Source organism: Strongylocentrotus purpuratus, unplaced genomic scaffold (assembly GCF_000002235.5).
Source record: "Strongylocentrotus purpuratus isolate Spur 01 unplaced genomic scaffold, Spur_5.0 spur5_scaffold_5, whole genome shotgun sequence".
Lineage (NCBI taxonomy): Eukaryota > Metazoa > Echinodermata > Echinoidea > Camarodonta > Strongylocentrotidae > Strongylocentrotus > Strongylocentrotus purpuratus.
In genome coordinates this window covers 25037575-25058916 of record NW_022145611.1, presented here as the reverse complement: position 1 = coordinate 25058916, position 21342 = coordinate 25037575, and the positions used below count along the sequence as shown (strand labels likewise).

General features: G+C 35.1%; 1 protein-coding gene across 1 annotated transcript in view; it reads left to right on the top strand.

Annotated features, from left to right (window-relative positions):
* Positions 1 to 20162, top strand: part of LOC577545 (nuclear pore membrane glycoprotein 210) — a 34483-nt gene extending 14321 nt beyond the window's left edge. The window contains exons 18-42 of the mRNA XM_777764.5: positions 29 to 128; positions 592 to 784; positions 1188 to 1294; positions 1942 to 2043; positions 2576 to 2677; positions 3250 to 3378; positions 3786 to 3913; positions 4379 to 4520; positions 4826 to 4888; positions 5302 to 5481; positions 5862 to 6074; positions 6749 to 6904; positions 7988 to 8082; positions 8467 to 8638; positions 9043 to 9215; positions 9643 to 9727; positions 10182 to 10311; positions 10711 to 10847; positions 11258 to 11381; positions 11732 to 11878; positions 12773 to 13026; positions 13392 to 13614; positions 13872 to 13985; positions 14485 to 14601; positions 18152 to 20162. Coding sequence (XP_782857.3) covers positions 29 to 128; positions 592 to 784; positions 1188 to 1294; positions 1942 to 2043; positions 2576 to 2677; positions 3250 to 3378; positions 3786 to 3913; positions 4379 to 4520; positions 4826 to 4888; positions 5302 to 5481; positions 5862 to 6074; positions 6749 to 6904; positions 7988 to 8082; positions 8467 to 8638; positions 9043 to 9215; positions 9643 to 9727; positions 10182 to 10311; positions 10711 to 10847; positions 11258 to 11381; positions 11732 to 11878; positions 12773 to 13026; positions 13392 to 13614; positions 13872 to 13985; positions 14485 to 14601; positions 18152 to 18279 — 3514 coding nt within the window. The 3' untranslated portion in view covers positions 18280 to 20162. The remainder of the gene's footprint in view (positions 1 to 28; positions 129 to 591; positions 785 to 1187; positions 1295 to 1941; positions 2044 to 2575; positions 2678 to 3249; positions 3379 to 3785; positions 3914 to 4378; positions 4521 to 4825; positions 4889 to 5301; positions 5482 to 5861; positions 6075 to 6748; positions 6905 to 7987; positions 8083 to 8466; positions 8639 to 9042; positions 9216 to 9642; positions 9728 to 10181; positions 10312 to 10710; positions 10848 to 11257; positions 11382 to 11731; positions 11879 to 12772; positions 13027 to 13391; positions 13615 to 13871; positions 13986 to 14484; positions 14602 to 18151) is intronic.
* The last annotated feature ends 1180 nt before the right edge of the window (positions 20163 to 21342 follow it).

The following is a 21342-nucleotide window of genomic DNA, read 5'->3' as shown; positions in this document are numbered from 1 at the left end:
CTACCACTATTACCTTCTCTTTGTTTAGATATTTATGTACTCAGCCTGTTAGCCTTCAGTTGATACCAGTGGTACAGCAGCCAGATCTAGAGGTACCCTGTCCCATCGCACTGGATTCAAACAATCGGGTAAGACCTTCCGAATCAATAGCATTGCATGTCAGGGCGAGGATGTTATTTCTATACATGATATGTGATGACTTTCTCTCTGGTTTGATTGCTTTTACAACACTAGGCTTTTATATTCACTCTGAGAAGTTTTTTTATCCTCATAGCCATTTATGAACTGGAACCTGTGCATGTTGTGGAAAATATGAGATATATAAATTGCATATATTTGAAGTCTTACATAGTTACAGTGGCTAAAGAAGTTGGTGAATTAAAAGTGGATGAAAATGATGTTTTGTAGAAATGGTTGTAGTAATATGCAAATTATTTGTGTTACAGCATTCATCGAGAATTTTTTTAAGATTTGGAACAAAGTTTGTGCAGTCTGAACACAATATATGTAGTAATATGTGGACAGTAAAACAGCCAAGTGAAAACAAAAAACATGTGTTAGAAGTCGGAACACTCTTTATTCTTTCATTAGATTCCTGTTATGAATGGACAGGATGTGGAGATCTTAGTGAATGCTGTAGACAGCCATGGACGTCTCTTTCATAACTTCTCTTCGTTAGTTGTGTCATGGACCAGCACTGATCATAACCTAGCCTCTTACTACAAGCCACAGACATCATACAGTGATGAGGATGGTAGCTTCCCGGGATCTAAATCACTCAAAGGTGAGAAACTATCGAGTCTATACATACTGACTATAAAGTGATGTCACCAATAATAAAGCCAAGCTTTTTATTGTTTGATTATAATTAAGGCCCAGTGTTTAAGTGAAAGAGATCAGTGTTGGGATTTGTTGTAATTGGTTATGTTTTTAATAACAAAGGTGAAGTATTTGGGCAGTATGTACCATCTACACTTGTTCTATAATTTTCATCTTCAATATAGTTTATGATGTATCCTTGTTATCTCAAACCTAATTATGAAGTAGATAGAATTGAACTACATCAAAGCACTTGTCCTAAACAGTGGCTGCCTTTGGTTCAACTTGAAAATGCCTTGGACGGTGCCATTTGATACCTTCTTCCTAGCTTTAGATATAAATTTTGATTTTTCTCCTCCAATCAATAGCCTTTGAGGTTACAACGTTGAAACATCAACAGGGTTCTGTGACACTGACAGCAACCACCACTGCCTATGATACTGGGCTCTTTAGAAAGCACTCTGTTGCTATTCCGGTAAGTATTTTAAGTAATCAATGTGATTTTGTCTTTTTTTAAATTGGTTCATCCTGTAGATGTCCTTTCGTTTGTACATTCTTTGATGTCTGCTTTTTTATTTTTATTTAACACATACTGAATTTCTGGATTCATCCATGGACAAACACAGAACCAGACCCCTTCCCTAAACTTACCCTTTACTTAACATAAAGCCAGATGTTAAACTAAACCCTAATCTCATATATTTGATGAAATATATCCTGAGGCAGATCTTGGATCACCATTTTATTAGTCCAATATCATGTTTGTTAAATTGTTGTTTTTTCTCTAACTTAATAGGCCTAAGTATCTAGTAAAACTATCTGAGGCGCATTATGAAATTAAGAAAATAATAAAGAAGAAACAATAATTATGATAGACCAGAGGATAACACAAATTGTGTTGACATTCAGATATTATATGCTTTTGAAAAAAAGTTTAGACTTACAAGGGTACCTTGTTATGTTAAGCGCTTAGAAACATCGTATTAAGCGCTTTATAAATGTAATTCATTATTATTATTAAGGGTGAAATACTAAAAGTTACTACATTTTGATTTGTAGAATTGATTGTAGTGAAAGTAATATATTTTGGTAATGAATATGAAGAATTTATTATTTTGACAGAGTCAAGTACCTGGTGTGAGTGCATCTCTTGAGTTGGGTTTGGTAATGGAAGCCAGCATAGATCCAAACAGACTATCTCTCTTCAATCATCCTTCAAATCAAGTAAGTCAAAAGTTGAGAGGGCTTGTGCCTCTTCCATTTCTCTCATGTCCTACTCCTTTGTGAACCATGTATACATACTCTTGTCCAAGATTTCTCTCATTTTGTCATGCTTGTATGTAGAAAATTGGAATATTGACATTGAATTTAATTGAATTGAAATCTATCGTCCCTTTCAGGAATTTTTTTTTCCCACTGGTTTTACAGTCATTGTACATGTACATAATACAAGAAGAAATACATAAGACAATAATAGTAAGTCAGAAGTTGAGAGGGCTAGTGTCTCTTGCATTTCCCTCTTGTTTCTTCTTTGTGAACCATGTAAACATATTCTTGTTCAAGATTTCTCTCAATTTTTCACACTTATATGTAGAAAGTAGAACATTGACATTGTTTATGTAATTGTTAAATTGTTAAATTGGTTTTCTCTCAACTCAATAGTAATAATAATGATGATATCAAAAATCAATTAAAAAAAAGATGTGATAACCTCTTCCGTACTTATCCATTAATACTGTCTCATTTGTTTTTTCAGGCATCATTGAATCTCCAAGGAGGTTCTGGTCACTTTCAGATCCGTCCTAACATCGCTGGGCTGGCGGAGTTGAGATATGATGAGAAGAAAAAACAGATCGAGGTAAGAAATACTTGGTTACGCCACCCAAGAATAGGACAGCTTTATATGGGTTGTCTTGGGTTGTTTTGTTGCCAGTCGTTTCATAAAAGCCTTTAGTGTATTTGGAGATCACTGATGATTTATGATTTATGAAGTAGAAGACTTAAATTATTTATGATCAATTTATCAAGGTTTCAATGACTGAGACACACTTCATTGTGATTTAAAAAAAAATGTATACTGTCATAAACTTAACAGAATTCTTAAATTAAAATTGAATTTTTTTGAAATGATTAAAAGGGTCAGGCAAGACCTGTCAAAGCTGAGTGTGATAATGGTGGAGACATGAAATTATCCAAGATTTAACCTTAGAACATGATTTTAGTACTTGGTCCATATTGGAATAAAAAAAAAAGTTAGCTGCTGTTTATATAGGTATCTTCTTTCTCTTTGTACCTTTATGAATATCTCTATCTTTATTTCACCTTTTTTATCTCTTCTTCATATCATTTGTACTCATTAATATATTCATTTGCTGAATATTATTCACATCGTATAATTGTTTTGTCTCTACTTGTTTTTATTCTACTCAGGTTACCCCCCTACGAGATGGCAACCTGGTCATCACTGCCTATGACCTTTGCATTGCCACTAACCAGCATGCTACAGCACAGATACACATGGCTGGTGTGCATACCATTGACCTCAAGGTTGTTGACAAGGTAACCATGATGGACATTTCTATGTAGTATGAAGCATAATCAGACTGGTGATTGAGGCAAAAATTCTCACTTTACCAAAGAAGACCTCCAAGTGCAAAACTCTTATCAACTACAATAGCTAAAAAGTGAGATTTTATGTTTTGAAATGGGATCCAATTGTTCAAAAGATTTGTTGCAAAATTGTTTTTGTTTACGAGGAAGAGAAGAGAAATAATGTTCCACTGCAACAAAAGAGAGAGAGAGAAAGAGAGAGAGAGAAAGAGGAAGATGAAGGAGAGAAGTCCGAGCCTTGCAGGGATACAGAGATGGAGAGAGAAGAGATTGTACACTCGTACATAAAGATGTATTTTGCAATGTGTGAAATCGATCAAATTTGAAAAATGTCATGAATTTTGTTTCTTTGCCAGGTACAAGTTGATCATGAGATCCGCGCTGCAGTCCAGGTACTAGACTCCACTGAACAGCCACTTTCTGTGTCGTACTTTCCTCTAATGAAGCTTGAACCTGTGCCAGGGTCCAACATTGTCACACTGAGGTAAGTTGGTTTCTGTACTTTGTAAAGTTACTGCTACTACAACTAATGGTATTGAACAGTTGCACTGCTCTGTCCTCAGAATTGGTCCTTATAATGCAATTGTGAGAAAATAATTTCAATTACCCCCGGTGGTTAAAATCATCATTTTAGTCAAATGTATTAAATATGAAAACACAGTGGTTATTTTGATTGACAACAGTTTCAGAGGTTAAATTTGTAATGAAATGTTAAGGCAATTAATTAGCGCCATTGAAAAAATAAAACAATTGTAACATATTTTCAGGCAAACATGAGCTAGTGATGATAAAGACAAGACGCATTGCATGCTTGGTGATATGTTCTGAAGACAGTCAGCAAAAGTTGTCTTTAAAAAGAGTGGATGGTCAATTTACCCTTTTATTTGAGGACATACATATACTTAAAAGATTTTCTTGTTTTTTTAATTGTTTTATCTCTTTCTTACAGACCTGACATGGAGAGCTCTGGTAGGGATCCACACACAGCATACTACACAGTACATGGAGCTAGTATTGGTTTCACTACCCTTGCCTTCACAGCCATGTCAAAGAGTGGTCATACCGTATCAAGCAAACTCAGAGATATTCAGGTTAGACATAAGCTTTTATTTTCATTTTCATTTTACAGGGTTTTTATAGTATTAAACTTTAGTACCAAATTTACATTCTGAAGAAACATTACTGACTTGTTTTTACACAATACCAATGCTTGGTTGTAAACATTACGGACTCATAGCCTGTCCGATTCTAGAGAATGTCAGCTATACTTTTAACATGAGAAAGTACACCTTATAAAACTTCCATGTTATCCTATGTTCTCTCCTTCGCTCATATAGTTGCTAATGAAGTCACTCTGGAATGATAATTGTTACCTATTGTTTCCTTTTTTTTTTAGGTGTTTCCCCCTCTCAAGTTGACACCCAGAAACATCACACTCATTGTCACGTCATTGTTCCAAGTAAGTGCATCCCGAACTATAAAATCATCATGAAATAGAAATATTGTTCCATTTGAATAGAGTGTGATTTGTATGGAAATGGGTTTTTATTTTGATATTTTATACTTGATATTCAGTAAAATTTTGTGAATGCACAAAAAAACATCACAAAGTTAAGTAGAATTTCCTATCTTATCTGCATTTTGATTATTTGTTTCCATTTTACATCCATGTCATCTAATTAATGTTAAACACAACCTTGGGCAATGATGTAATGTCTTTCATTCATTTTTAAAATATTTTTTTTGTATCTCAATCATCTACCTTTGCTTTAAGAAACACTGTAGAGATTCAATATAAGGAAGCATCATTGCTATCATGTTAACCACTTAAGCTATAACAGCATTTTTAAATTCCTTTATTTCGTTCTATAGGTAAGAAGTACTGGAGGACCACAGCCCCAGAGCCAGATCGAGTACGTGGTACAGAGCTCTAACATTGCTAAGATCAACAGCAGCGGTATCTTGCATGCCTTGAACCTTGGTCATACCAGGGTTACAGGCAGAGCAGTGGGATATGACCAGGAGGCAGGCTCTAATGTGGTTTATTCAGAGGTAAGTGATCCCTGGAAAGTTGCATTTCAAGTGAATGTTTTGCATGCAAACTTCTCATTTGTTATTAAATGTGATAACATTTAAAGTTTCCAAGATCAGGACGAGGTGTAGCTATATGCAACTATATAAAACAACTTGACATTGCATTAAAAAAACATGTTCTCAATTAATTGTAAAAAGTTGGTTAGTTGGTCACTATTTTACTGTCAGTTTACATGAGATCTTGATTCATGTATTCCAAAAGGGTAGTTTCCTTTTGTATTGTTATGTATTTCTGCATAAGACATTGATTTATTTAGAACAAGATATATGAAACTAAATAACTGGCAATCAAGATTTGATTACTGATTCACCTTCTGGTTTAATTTCTCTCTGTAAAGGATATCATTGATGTCTACGTGATCGAGCTGAACGGTATACGAATCCATGCTCCTCTCCATCGCCTGGAGTCAGACACCATCATGCCTGTGTATGCCATGGGACTAGGGGAATCAGAGACTCCGTTCACGTTTGGTGATGCCATCGATGGCCTTCAGTTTGAGTGGAGTGTGAGCAACGATGATGTTATAGAGGTGGAACCTGTGTTTGCTGAGGTGAGTAATTTTGTGTACACCATCTCTTTGTATCTATGTTGTTCTTTCTGATGATTGTGTTTGGTTTTTGTAAAGGGCTTGTTTCAACCTTTCAGTGGCGCTAAAGGTGCTCCAGGGCCCAATCTTATGAAGAGTTGCGAGTGATCGCAACTTATCTGCGATTGATATCAATCGTAACTATGTACATAAGAGATGGGGGATTGAAACCTTCCGATTGATTAGAGGACTTATGATTGATTTGGATCAATCGCAACTCTTTATAAGTCGGGGCCCTGGAGTACTTTGACTTGAGGTTACAGAGCTAACAGCATTCAAAGCTGCCTTCAGTACACATTTTATCTATCAGATGAAAGAGCTGTTAAGATATGCCTTGTTGGGGTACACAGCCACAAGGCCATGATTTATTAAATTCAGCTGAATAAAGCACAAATCCAGAACACCCACGTTGTATGTAGAGCCTCAACAGCCTCATGTTTTTCATATCAAAGATCCATTTTGTTTGGTGTAAAATGAATTTCATAGACTACAATCATTATTGTTCTCCTTGCTCACCAACAGTATTGTTCACCGTGTGTTCTGGATAAATTTGATCTTTTAAAGATGTTTCCTTTAATATTTACCTGTAATAGCTAAGAATTTTGTAGACATTAAACTTCATTATTTCTGGTGTACAGGATGGTATCTACAGTGGAGCAGAGCACAACATTGCCATGCGAGTGAGAACCCTGAATCCCGGTGAAGCCTCTCTGAGACTACAGGTATCCCTGCTTCAACCAGGACGTAGACAGATCTACAGGGATCAGACTCTCATGGATGAAATACAGATCCAGGTCAGTTGATCCAGAGTAGAACTAGATACTTTATGAGGGCTTTAAATCCAAGGGGACACTAGCCTCTTCTTGGGCCATCAGTTTGGGGAATTGATGTAAACAAATCTTCAAGGATAAAATTCTGACTCCCAGACGATTTATTTTAAATACTGATATATTGGACATAAATAAAGAAAAGCCGACCGTAAATCTCCGTGTATAAGGCGCACTTTTTTTCCGTCGGGGGAAAAATCGAAAGTCGGGGGTGCGCCTAATACACAGGTACAGGATATTTTGAGTTCTCAAAATGCTACTTTTAAATGGTTTCCGAAAAAAACATGAATTACATAATGCAAATAAAGAATAGGATCTACTATTTAAAGTTAAACTACGTTCCTAATTTGAAGGGAAGAGAGTTTTTTTGGTTTTTTTTTTTTCAGTCTCGATAAACTATGCCCCTTCACAAAGCACTTTGCCGGCCGAAGCTCTCCCGTGTCTCCAGCTCACTCACACGGGGATATCGAATCACTACTAGAAAACTAGCCTGTCTAAATTTCGGTTTGGACTCGGGAGGAAAATTTTTCTGTCATCTTTAATTTTAAAAACAACATTGTAACTATTCTTTTTTACTTTTACTTTTTGACTGTAAAGACGTAATAAATAAAAAGTCCTTCCCAATTCCCTGCATCATGGCTTTGGTTTCCAAACGGGACCGCAGGCTGAAATAAGAGACGATTCAGTTGGTGTTGGCAAAAAGGCAAACCCAAAAGGAAAACAATTTTTTTTTTTTTTTTTTTTTTTTTTTTAAAATCTCAAAAATAGGGGTGCGCCTTATACACGGAGATTCACGGTACCTATTTAGGCCACCCAAGGGAAACTGAGAATGGTCATTGTAGACAGTTGGCATTTCTAGACATATTCTACAACACGTATTTCTTTCTCCAGGGAAATATTATATATGGTCACTATAGACACTAGACAGATGGTCTTTATAGAGAGGTGGCCACTAAGACAGGTTTGACTGTAGACCTATTTAACCAAACCGCATTGCTCACTACCTGAATACATTGGCATGATTGCATGTTCTTTCCATTTTCCATGTAGGTATTTGAGAGACTAGAGCTGATGCAGCCTAACTGTCCATGTCACAGCAGACTTCTAATGACACCTAATACACAGGCACCAATCAAAACCAACAGGTGGGAACTGACAATGAAACGTTTTGCTGTTCTGTATGAATACATTCAATGTTGGATTTGAAATTACTTGCTACGGCCATTACATGGTTTATTGTTTGTTCAGCTCAATATTTTTTTTTAAATCCAGGATTGGAATACTATTTTTTTCCATCTCATACATAATATTGATCCACTCAAATTTAAAGTTTTTGGTGTGATGGGCTAGTGAGGTGACCTGAATAGATAACGGGATGGAATTCAGTAGAATATATGTGAGCGTATCCCACAGTCATTGGAGTATTTCTTATATGTTTTTTCAACATGGCAATTAATTGAAATGTGTCTTTTATTTATGCACACCTTTATCAATCCTCATGATAATTAACCTTTTATTGTCCCTTTCAGAGATGGGTCAGCCAGGATGTCCTATCGCATCTTGACCACCTCCTGGGATGACTTCTTGAGCGTGAACCAGATGGGCTTGGTCAGAGCTGGGCCCAAGGGAGGTCAAGCGTCTGTAGAGGTCACCGCATTTGAGAGCTTCGGAGTGAACCAGACGACAGTTGTTCATGTCTCGGTGAGTGCTCATGCTCATTTGATTTCTATTGCTTCCAATAATCAAGTTAATATGATAGCAAATAGAATAGATTTAATACAGTACTTCTGATTTTAGTGGGCATGATGATAACAAGTTACATCCTGATTAGGGGTAAACCATCCTGATATCAAGGGGAAAATAAGAAAGATATTATTGGGCATGTGCACATGAAACATCTGATATAAGAATGAGATAGATATGAGTCTTTGAATTTGGGGGCTTAAAAGTTTGGATTATTACTGAAAAAATGCATTAAGGACAATTGTAAAAGTTAACTCCACTGACACATTGTCAAGACTGTGTTCCTGCTGTTTTTTCTGTTATCATTATTATCCTATTAGAATATCATCTTTTTTAACTTTGGTCTTCTTTGTCCTGTTTAGATCAAGCCTGTATCCTACATAGCTGTGCATTCCACCACCGGTCTTACCACATTTGACAAGAGTCTGCAAGTGTTTCCCATCGGCGTGTCACCTTCCTTTGTCGTTCATTTCTATGACAACATTGGTGAGAGATTTGATGCCACCAATGTGAAACTGGACTACAGGCTACACAGGTAAGACCTACTGATCAACCTAGTGATTTGTAGTATCCCATGAGCTTTCTGTAGATGAGGAATAGTCAAGATACCATGACCGCATTTGTACACTAGACTGAAATCCACTGTGCCACTCTGTGTGATAGAGATATGAATGTGTTTCATCCCTTCTTGAATAGAAACTTACCATCTGTTCATGGACCTGTTAGATTAGTGTTCATTTATTTATTTATTTTTAAATTTTTATTCCCCTTACTTCGTATCATGCTCTATAATGTAGTCAAGTAGTTCAAGGATATTGGTTGGACTTCATAGAAGTTTATTATATAAAAAAAAAACATAGTGGTGTGAGGTATGTAATTAATAAATCACATGCCTAAATATAAATATGTGATTTTCAATTTTAAGGAGATTAACTTAAACTATGATTGCCTTTGGTTCACAGATTTGACCGTCTTCAGTTGCAGTCAGGACCAGATAATAGTACATTGATTGGTAGATCAGCACACATTGGAATCACTATTCTCAAGGTAAACACTCCTCCTCTTTTTCATCTTACATTTTGCTCAGCTGTCTGTCCAAAATAGTCACTGCTATTCAGCATGTAGATGAATTGTGTACTCTCAGTTGTTCGTGGGAACATAGCTGAGAGGCAAATTTAATCAAAAATCTATTTTAGTTTAGCCTTGCATATATTTTGCTGAAATATAATTGATACAGTTGTCAGTCTTCAGACTGTTTGCTCTTGGTTTTTTATGTTTTGATTTCAATAAATCATATATATATATACTCATTTAAATGACAAACCTTTCATTAAGATTCCATCTCTTGACTGTATCTTGTTTTATTTGAACCTGAGAAGCTTGCTGTTATGTATATGTATTTATAACTTTGAATTGCTTTACTCACATGTAACTTAAAACCCAATAGTAGTCGTCGATGCTATCTAGTGAATTATCACTTTTCAATCATTGTTCTGTTTAGGTATGGGACAGTGAGAGTCCCTGGATTGACGATTACGTTGGCATCCCCGTAGGCAGTGTGGTACAGCCCGACCAAGGCCTGGTTGTGGGTGATATTATATGTCTGAGATCACCTCTACTTTCATCAGAGGGTAGGTATTACCGTGTGTGATTCTATACATAAAGATATGTAGCCTCTTTTATTTAAAAAAACCATTGGAGCAATGCCAGATCAATGACTTTATGACTTGGACATTGTGAGCTTGGGTCACCTATGCCAGATTTATTTATTTATTGTCTGAATGTGCGGTGTAATTTTGTTCTCATTAGCCTTGTATTATCTATTGCATACAATGTGCATGCATGTTAGTCATTAATTAGTCATAATTTGTCATAATTATATAGTGTTTTGTTACTCTAGTTCTTTTCTTATTTTTCCCCTTTTTTTAGCAAAATTAATTCCATATTAAAAATGTTGTTCCTGTCTTGACTGCACTATCTTACATTGAAAAGAAAAAGAAACAACTACTACTGTCATTCTTTTCAATTAGGTCAAAGTGGGTCTTGGAGCTCATCTGAAAGCAGCATTCTTAAAGTTCATAGGTCAAGTGGTGTTGCCATGGCATTGACCCCTGGTGCTGTGACTTTGACCCAGCAGCTGACTCCCAACCTTGCCACCACAGCTCAGGTAAATGATGCTTTTGATCTGACCTCTATGTTTAAGAAATATTTTTGTTGTATGAGTGAGATTATGGAAGAATTTAGATTGACACCATAAACTAATGAAAAAATGAACATGTGTCTGAAATGTAATGGATATTTAGAAATTTAGGTGCCAGTTCTATTGTCATCAAAGAAGAAACTGGCATATTTATTCATAACATAAATCATCAAAGCTGAGAAGTGTTGCAAGTAATCTATACTGCAGATTGGAGTGCACCATGTCAACTTCCAACAACAACAAACAATTACATTATGAAGATGTTAAACCTGCAGCTGTAGAATGAGAATTTTGTGGGTGCATGAAAAAATTTGATTTGTATCCTCAAGTGATATTCAAACAATAAGAATATGTTGAAATATGTCTGTTTCCACCAGGTATCTGTTGGCACTATTCTTAGAATCACGCTAGAAGGAAATGATGTTACTACTCTATCAACTGTGGCCAAAGAGGGCAGCATTCGCATTCCTGTCAAGCTGAATGGTGTTTCTAGTATCCAAGGTGAGATATAACGTAGCAAATCAAGTATAAATTTCTGAAGAATAGAAACAAATTTTGAATATCTGTTGAAATTATAGGTCAGAGGCGATTTTTGTTTGTTTTTAAGAATGCTTACATTGTAAAATGTTCAATTTTGTTTATGTGTCTTTGCCATACAGATATATGAAACTTAAAACACAAATAGTAACAGCTATAGATGTGTAGCTTCAGAAGACTCAAAACTTTTAAATGTATTTTCAAGCATTTAAAGATTTATGAGCCATCAAACTTCTGTTCAAGCTTCTGTTCTCAGTAGTGTTGAGAATTCTATTTAAAGTGTCTACCTCTTTACTACCCCATTTTGATACCAGGTGAGAACTGTTCCTTTGAGAAGCATGCTTGGATCTTTGAGACAGTGACTCCGCCCTTCCAATGCACCCTCCAGTTTGCTGACAGGAACTCTCCTGTAACCCCATCTGAGCTCTTCCAAGTCTCTGCAGGCTATGATGCAAGCCAAGGTAAAGCACATGAGTGGCTGCTTATGATAGAGATATATGTGATATCTATTTGTATCTTCTTGTAACATGCAATACCAATTTTCAAAAATTCTTTTTAAAACTAAGAAATGGGTGATAATTTAAGGTAAGGTCCTCAAGCATTTTGAAACCTGTAAGGCTCATTCAGATATGAAGTAGGAAAACAAATCTTTCGTTGTTTTTGTTTTCAACTTGTAAATGAATGGCAACTGTGCTCAACAAAGGTTTTACAGTATGTGTATATAATGATCTCTGATACAGAAATGAGATGGATATTTCATTTTTGTCATTATTTCTTTAAAAGAGCAGAGATTTACTGTGTCTTGTCATCATATCTGACCAAGGCTTTTATTGTGATTTTTAAAATAAATATTATTAAAGGTAATACAAAGTTTTGGGAAATTTTGAAAATTGGGTGGATAATGATTCTTTACAATTTTGATATATTTGGATGCCCCTGTGGATGTATAATAAGCACTAAAAAAAATAGCCCCTAAAACACTTCTGTTTTCGAGAAAAATTGAAAATAAAAATTTACCGGTGCTCCCGGTAAATTTTTATAAATTTCAAATAGTGCATACGGCCGTACAATGGTAGCTGCGAACCTGACAATTTCAGAATATGTACTTGTGATATAGTCAAGAAACATTGTTTTATAGCTTAATTAATATCTTGACCTTGGGAGGGCGCTATACAACATAAAGAGTTTGTTATTAATAATTTCATGACTTTAGACTCGATTTCAACAGCGACAACGATCACTGCATATTGTAGGATCGCATATGCTTCCAATATGTTCATTTGAACCAAATTCATGACCCCTTACCAAAACTTTGTATTACCTTTAACTTCGCATTTGCTTTTGTTCTCCATCAGGTCTGTATTACTGCTCCATCAGTCAGTTGAAGACGAGACACACCCCGACCTTCCTCAGCACCATGGATACGACCCTAACACTGACCGCTCGTCTGCTCAGCATCCCTAATCAACGTCAGGTCATCTCGGAGCCACTCTCCTTCAAGTTCCTCCCAGCCTACTCCGTCCCACAGTCTGGGATCACCCTGACGCTAGCCACCCGTAGAGAGGATATCTCGGTAGAGGGAATACCAGCAGTCATTGACAACTTACAGGTATATCTAAAGGGTCAATAATCTGTCATCTGTGCATTGTGATTAACCCTTGCAGTGATGTCGTTTTAAGAATGATGAACTTGTATGCAAAATAATTGAACTCAGGATATTTTTTCTTGAAATTGAAAATGGCTTCATGATTTACTTTTCTTTTTACCATAGATGGCCGTCTTTATTAAGCAAGATGATGGGAGGAAAAGAAATACATTGATATTTATGTCATGAAATCCAATATAATAATTTTTTCCAATTAGTATTTTCTGTAAATATTTAATTCATATTACACAAACCTTTATACCACATGGTGATGATAGGAAAATGAAACTGATATTGAGCATTTCTGTGTACATTCATATATTTTGCAGGCCTCTACCAATGACACCGACATCATCGCACTGGGCAAGCCAACCTTCATGGGTAGAACCCTCAAGAAGTTCCCTGTGGCTCTTGTGGACTCTTCCATCGTTCAGTATGGACCCGCTATCTTGCACACGACAGTGGAACTGTCCAATACAGTCACAGGGCAGCGTACTGTGGTTCCTATCAAGATCAGTCTTGTTCCTGTTAAACTTACGATTGCCATGTCAGGTGAGAACTATACATTCATTAAAATACCAATTTGTAGACCAACTTGTAGATGATTCCGGCCTCAAAATGTCGTCTTTTGCATCTATAATCTTTGAGGTCTTGAATTTTCCTTCTTTTTGTTATAATTTGATTTCAACTTTAAGTGTTAATTTCTTTTTTACACATATTCCATTTGAAGATACCATTGGAACAGACATTTTTCTGTCATTCTGTTCAACATATTGATTTACATTTGTGTTATTTTTTATGAACTGCAGAAGAAGTCCCTGTGACAGGTTGGTCTAGTGTGCTTCACCTGTTTCTACAGCACTATCAGACATGGCTCTTCTTTCTGATCTTCATCCTGGCTGTAGCAGGAATGGTGCTTATATGTAAGTTCATTGCATTTACCAGACATACTTACCGCTATCATGTCTATATTGTGAAGACAAATCAAATAGTAGTGGCACTCAATATCTGGTCAAAATTGATATGAAACACAAATAATTATGCAATGAAAATGCATTCTATTAGCAGTCTGTGTACTTATACTATGCAATGTTTCAGTTTTAAACCTTTTAAAGGTATATTTATGATTGTAATTAAAGTGAACATGATAGTCATTGAGAAATTTATAAATGCAAGTAATTGAAAAATAATGAAATGTGTCCAGAAAAATTGTTATCATTGAGTATGATAAAAAGGGAAATTTTCGTGTTTTTTTTTTTTTTTTTTTTTTTTTTTTGGGGGGGGTATTGTAAATTACCTGTTGCCATATAAGATATGAGCTGTAATTATCTAATAATTTACCATTCTAATATTTTACTTTTGTTATCTTGCCAATCATAACCCTTTGGATTGAATTTGTTTTCCCCCCTTCCCATTCTTCAGGCTACCATGTGTTCCTAGCTCCTCGCTACTACGTAGGAAGCTCTGGATCAGGAGCATTCCTTCATAGCCCATTACATCGCTCACCGGCTCCACCGCCATACTTTGAACAGTCCCCGGGTAAGAGAAATATGTCCTCTCTTAAGGGAATCATAACATAATATTGTAATTCCTCTCAGAGAGAATCATTGTGCAATGACAAACATTTGTACAAAACATTTGTAAAGGCTCTGAAAATGTCATTTGAAGTCTTAACAGCAAGTGTTAGTTGCATTAAGCTTTAGAATTCTTCAAAAAGGGAACCGAGTACATGATGTTTTCTGTGTGGAGAGAAGAAAAATAATAGCAAGTACTTGCCACATTGAACATCTTGCTGTTTCATTGACTGGTGTGATGAAAACTGGACTATTAAGATTTGTTTTCTTTTGGGTCATTGATGAATTAGAATTATGAATGATATAATTCTTTATTGATTCCAGGTTAAGATACTTTGCCTCACCTTTCAACTTTTCTCTCATACATTTGTTATTTTTGTCACTTATTAGGTATTATTTCGGACTAACTCATTTGGCTGTGAATATGATTTTCTTTAAGCCTGCCAGGTGCCAAATCACTCTAGGCAGTTGACCCTCATACACGTTATTTTCTTTTCTCATGTCTCTCTCCTCATCTTTTTCTATCTTCAGAGTATACTAATCCATATTTGCCCCGAAAAACTCAGGGAAGTCACCCAACGGATAGATCCAAGCCTTCACCGACACAGTGGGGGTCTTCACAGAATAATTCACATGAAGGTCCATCAAAGTTTGCAACTTTTGTTCATGCATCCCTTTTTTCTGCATATTAGATTCCTATTTAAAAAAAAAAAATCTGCATGCAAGTTTACCCTTGTTTATCCACATTTCCAAAGTCATCTCATACAAACTGCTGTATACTCTGGTTGATGTAATTCCTGAAATTGTAGAAAAGTTTTAAAAAACGGCATCCATTTGGTGAAATTTGTATTCATAAAATAGATTACAAATAGTGTATGTATGAAAATTAGTGTTATATGGCTCAGCATAGAAAGTACTCCTTCATTTTTCAATATTCTTGGTAGACTTACATATCAAGGTACTTCTCTCACTTTCCCTTCTTCTCTGCAGCTATTTATTGTAATGCAATTAAAATAAAAGTGTAAAGCAGGGGAATGCAAGTAGGCCCTCCAGGGCTGCAGATTTGATTAGAATGAGCATTGAATAACCTCCGCTGCAGCTTTTCTGTCTAAAAATAATTCAATAATCTTTACAAATTCACTTCACTAATTATTATATTGATATAAATATGTCAAAATGCTGAATGTATGGTGAAATATAGACACTTAATACATATGTATATTCAACAGGTCATATTGTTGCTTTGGATGAGAATTCAGTCACTTCTCAGTGATAGATTTTCAGTCCCTCTTCCGGGCAACAGAATTAAAAACAGAAAAAATAAAATGTTTGATCATATAAAAGTGGTTTGAGGAAAAGAAAGGTGGCAGAGGTGAGGGGGGGGGGGGGGGGGGGGGGGGTGTATGAGCAAAAGTAATTAACAAAAGGAGATTCATTTCACACAAGTACTACAATGGAAACTTGTTATAACAAGGTCCTTTGGGACCAAGTTAAAAAAAATATATTAAAAAAAAAATGTTTCAAAACTTTTATTAATCAAATAATTTTTACATTCATTTTGATAACAATAATCACAAAATCACTGCACCATAATTACAAAAGGGGATCAAGTAAATTTTCTTGTATCAGGAATCTTGGTATATCGGGGTAAAAAAAAAACATGAGAATATAAAGAGCTTGGACCAGCAAAATCACTATGTTATAACAGATACCTTGTTATATCGGAGCTCTTTATACTGAGGTTCCACTGTATGTGGATATGGATTGATTACTTGTCTATTCATGTTTTTTTCAACCTTGCATGATGACTGTAGGTGGCTTTACATCTCTGTGGATTTTACATGGTTTTGTTGTTGTTCTTGTGTGTTGTTTGGAGTTTTCTTCAGAGAAATCATGTTGTGCAGTTTACATGAGCTATTACCACAGCATATTTGTCATTTATCAAAATATGAAGCATCCATTGATTGCAATGTCAAACATTTTCACAAAATCTGTGTTTGTTTGTTTGTTTATTAACCCTCTTCTCCCTATTAACAGTATGCTTCATTTTGTTGACACGTATGTGATTATACTTAACTGGCCGAAAGAGATACTTGCATTAATGATTGAAAAAAGGCTGTACATGTATTGTGGGAATTGATGTACTCAATCATGTTCATAACCTTACTCTCGTGTTTTATATTGTATGCCTCATTTTCTATGGCTTTATATTTATCAATATTCAAATATTAATACCATGGCGTCAATGACTTTTTTTTTTCCTATAAAGATGGTGTCAATCATATTTCAGCTATCAAAGAGATTAATGTAAATATGATGATAATATTTGTTTGCGCCATTGGGTCCCAGGGTATCAATTACTCTGTATTCAAATACCAGACCTGTATTGAGCATTTTACCCATTCCCTTGTCTGTACCTTCTAACTGCAAGTCATTTTACTCACTTTTCCAAGCAAAATCTTGCTATGTGATGATTTGGACTTATACTATTTTACTAACTGTGATGCAATGTAGTTGTTAGCAAATGCTTTATTTGATGCCCTCATAGTAAATTGCCAGGAACAAAAATGCTAGTAAAAAAAGTCCTGTGAATAGGAATTGTGGCAATAGAAATTTATGCTGCTAAAAAAGCAACTATGAAATTAGAAGGAAAGAGGAAGTAAGATTTGAACACTTTTCATCTCGGGTTAACCAGACACAAATTAACAAATCAAATTTTAAGAAGTGATAAATGAACCATGTGCAAGTCTTAATTTTTAGATTTTTGCAAGTACATGTATAAACTGATCAATTTCCTTGTACGATCTGCTTGTTGACCAAACCTTTGCTTATAATTGGGATAGAGAAGAAACGGAGAGAATTCATAGATACCGGTAGACCAAATGTGCATAATATATGGTTCAGATGCTCATGATACATTTACATTCTTGTTTTCATGTATATTCATCAAGTATCTTCTGCCACATTGCATATTAATCATGGCTTTCCAATAAACTCCTTATCAGGTCTTCAAAAGGTCTCTATTTAGTTGACAGGTAATGTGTATCATTATATAAGCACATGTACGTGTCCACACTCCCATCTATAGTATAATGTGTTTTACATAGAGCAGTTCGAACGTAAATGATTATCCCTTGTCAGTGGATCTACCAGGTTTCTATCACAAATAAACCTAATGGTGAAATTATTTTTTAAATGATCCGACAATCACCTTCCTTCTTGATGATACATCCACTAATGGGAGCTCCAACATTTTCTCTGGCAACAGTTGGTCCGGCCTTTATTCCGTCAAAGATATGTGTGTAGGATTAGAGCTAGGGGTTTAGGTTTAGGGCTTAGTGCTGGGGTTAGTTATAGGGTGTAGTCCAAGGCTGAGGTTAGGAATTCAGTTAGTATAGGATATTGGCATTGGCGCAATTGTCGCCGTAGCATGTGTTGTACAACCACGGGAACATGTAAATACATCCAGTGATCATGTTTAACATCAGCCGTTTTGTTATTTTATTTTTGTACAGGTTTCACAGAGTACCAGCAGAGCCCATACAGATCTGATTCAGTACGACAAAGAAGGGCGGGGAAATCGCCCACCAAACTCTGGAGTACAGCTTATAGTCCCCAGGAAGGCGCCAGTCCCCAATATTAATGTCCCCCTCCCTGAGTACTTGATACTATAATCATGTAAGTCAAATTGGATATCCCTGTCTTTCCATACTTGCTACAGCAACATTTTGTGCATTCATGTATTAGACTTTGTTAGATAAGACATTTTGTAATTTTGAGTAAAATACTGTGAACTGAAGATTTGTATTAGACTTTGTTAGATAAGACAATTCGTAATTTTGAGTGAAATACTGCGAACTGAAGATTTTTGTTTACTTTGTGACTAAAATATTCACCTAAGCTCTATACGATACAGAATCAGATTGTGTCTTAGTTGCTTTTGATTTAAAAGGCTTTTCAATGGCATTAATGTTTAACACAATGTCTGATCAGTGTACCATCATAGAGTTTTATGCAACTGAATTACTCAATATTTTGTTAAAGGCTATCAGAAAAGGTGCTGTCTATCAAATAGAAATCATGTTGATGTGGGTTGATGTTTTCAAGGCATATGCCAACTTTTAATGAAGACATTTTTAATAAGTACACTGTTTACACTTAAAAAGTGATCAATACAAATGTTTTTATTTTCCAATCCCAAGAAATTACTTTTTTTGAATAAATGACAAATATATATATTTGTGTCTTTGCTTTTTCATAATTTGTATGTTTACTATAATACTGAAATGGTTGAGTCTTTAAGAATATATTTTGTTGCATTAAAAAAAACTTGAGGTTGTGTGGGTTGTCATTATTAGAATATGAACACATGTTAGTACGAGTATGATCATACCTTCAAACTTGGATCAAAATCAAATGCTATGCAACATTGTCGCTGAATATATTAAGATGGTATTTTCAACCACATAGATTGGTGTTAGACCATATTTGAGTATACTGTAACTGCTTGTCATCTTATTTTCTATGATTTTTATGAAATATTAGCGAAATCCCACCTCCTCCACAAATTATTGTTTATGCAAAGATGATTCAGCCCTTGATTTGAGAATAACTTGTATTGATGGATCGCTTTGTTTTTTAGTGATTCTATAGATGTTCATGTAAGTTTGTAACTTTTGTGTGTAACAGGGGATTGTACAATGTACCAACAACAGTTGACTGAATTATTCATATCCCCCATAAATTTGATGTTTTTTTAGTTTTTCGTAACTCAAGAACGAAAGGTGGACTGGTTGAATTAGGGCCTTTGTTCAATACATTTAGATGTAAGCTTTTATGCATCACATTATCAGGAAACATAAACTGGGACATATTAAACAATTACAATACTTGGTAAGGTATGAATGTTAACTTGATATTGGTGGATAATTCTTATGAAGGTTGTTATTTGTGTGCAAAATGTAACTGTGAGTAACTGCAGTATTATCATTGCTTTTGTCATATTTCTGAGAACATTCCAAAAGTGTGTTTATTTTGGGATAATAAAGTGTGCATATGACATCAAGTTTATTTACTTTATGATCTGGGTCGTACTTTAGTCATCTACATGTACCTATGATAGTATGCATTATGTTCACAATCAAATTTTCTTGTTATTTTAGAGTGTGTTAATGGGTCATTGTTTTCTACCACAGGCGAACTCTTAAAATTTAGTCACATGGCGAACTAAGATTTTATAAACCGATTGTAAAACAACAGAATATATGTAGGAAAACAGAATGGGACTATATATATGTTTACATGTAATAACAATGCCCTATATTTTGTATCAAGTTATTTTTAATTGCAGGGTTTGCCTGTGAAGAAGGTTCATGTTTCGTGAATGTTTTGCATGTTAGGTCTCTTGTTTTTCATGTCTTTTGTTTGTAAATAAATAAGTTTGTACATATTGTTTGTTGGGTGTACTATTATTGTATGAATGAAGATGCAATAAAACAAGGCCTTATTCTGATGGACCAGATTGAACATGTGTCATCAATTTTTCCCCCCTTTTTTGTTTGTGTCTGTGTGTGTGTGACTGTGTGTATACCGTGCGAGTCATAAAAAAGTTTACACCTAGAAAATTGCTAATTATTTTAAAAATCATCTATGAACAGTAAATTATTATACATCTTATGAGTGTTTTATCCCAAATCATTTGGTATCATTTTTGTGTTGTATGTGTTTAGCTTGGATGAACAGGAGGCATTGCGCCAAAGTGAGGCCTACTGTATGTATTATGTTGGGATTAGCGGAGTGAGAGAATAAATTAAATGTATCAAAAGAAATGCATTGCATTATGATTTTTGCAGAAGCAAAGTAAGTCGCACACACACACGCGCACAAATATTTGTTGATATGTGTGGCATGATTTATTTTGTTAGGGATGTTATTTGGATCTGCAAAGACCGAATTAATACCCAAATCCCAATTGTTTTATTCAAACATCACATAAGCAACTTTGGCGCAAGTCGATTTTTGCACTCTCGCAAACCTATTGATGCCTATTCATCCTCTTATGTTCCATAGTCCCATATAAAATACATCTTCTAATGCAGCAACTAAACTCAAATAAGTTCACATGTAACACGTAAGTAGAAATGTAGAATATTGATATTTTACAGACAAAATGTATGCATTTTTATTTACAATGGTTCAAAGAACAAACTATAATCACAGTAATGGTGTAGTGTCCATTGAAATAAGAGCATTGCCTAAACAAAACAAAGGCAAAATACAGACTACTGATACAGAACAAATGGTGAAAAAGTAATCAAATGAGGTGGTGGTGTACAGTAAAAATGACTTGCCACAGGTATGTATTTAAATATGAAATTCAAAAGTCAACTTTAACATCACATTTTGATAAATATAGAAGAAAGTATAAGTTGAAGATACAGAAAACTGATTTGCAACTTCATGGCCCGAATTCACAAAGCAGGTTTGTCGACAAACCTTGGTTTTCGTACGTCATATGACGCGTTTTACGCGTTTTTTACAAACCTGGTTTGTAAATAACAAAAGGAGGTTTGAGCTCAAACCTTGGTCTGAGCTCAAACCTTGCTTTGTGAATTCGGGCCCATATGTCTGAAGTCGTGCTTTTATTCCTAACGCTTTTTTTTTACTGACAAAAATTTACATTTCTTAAAAAAGTATTGAATATAAT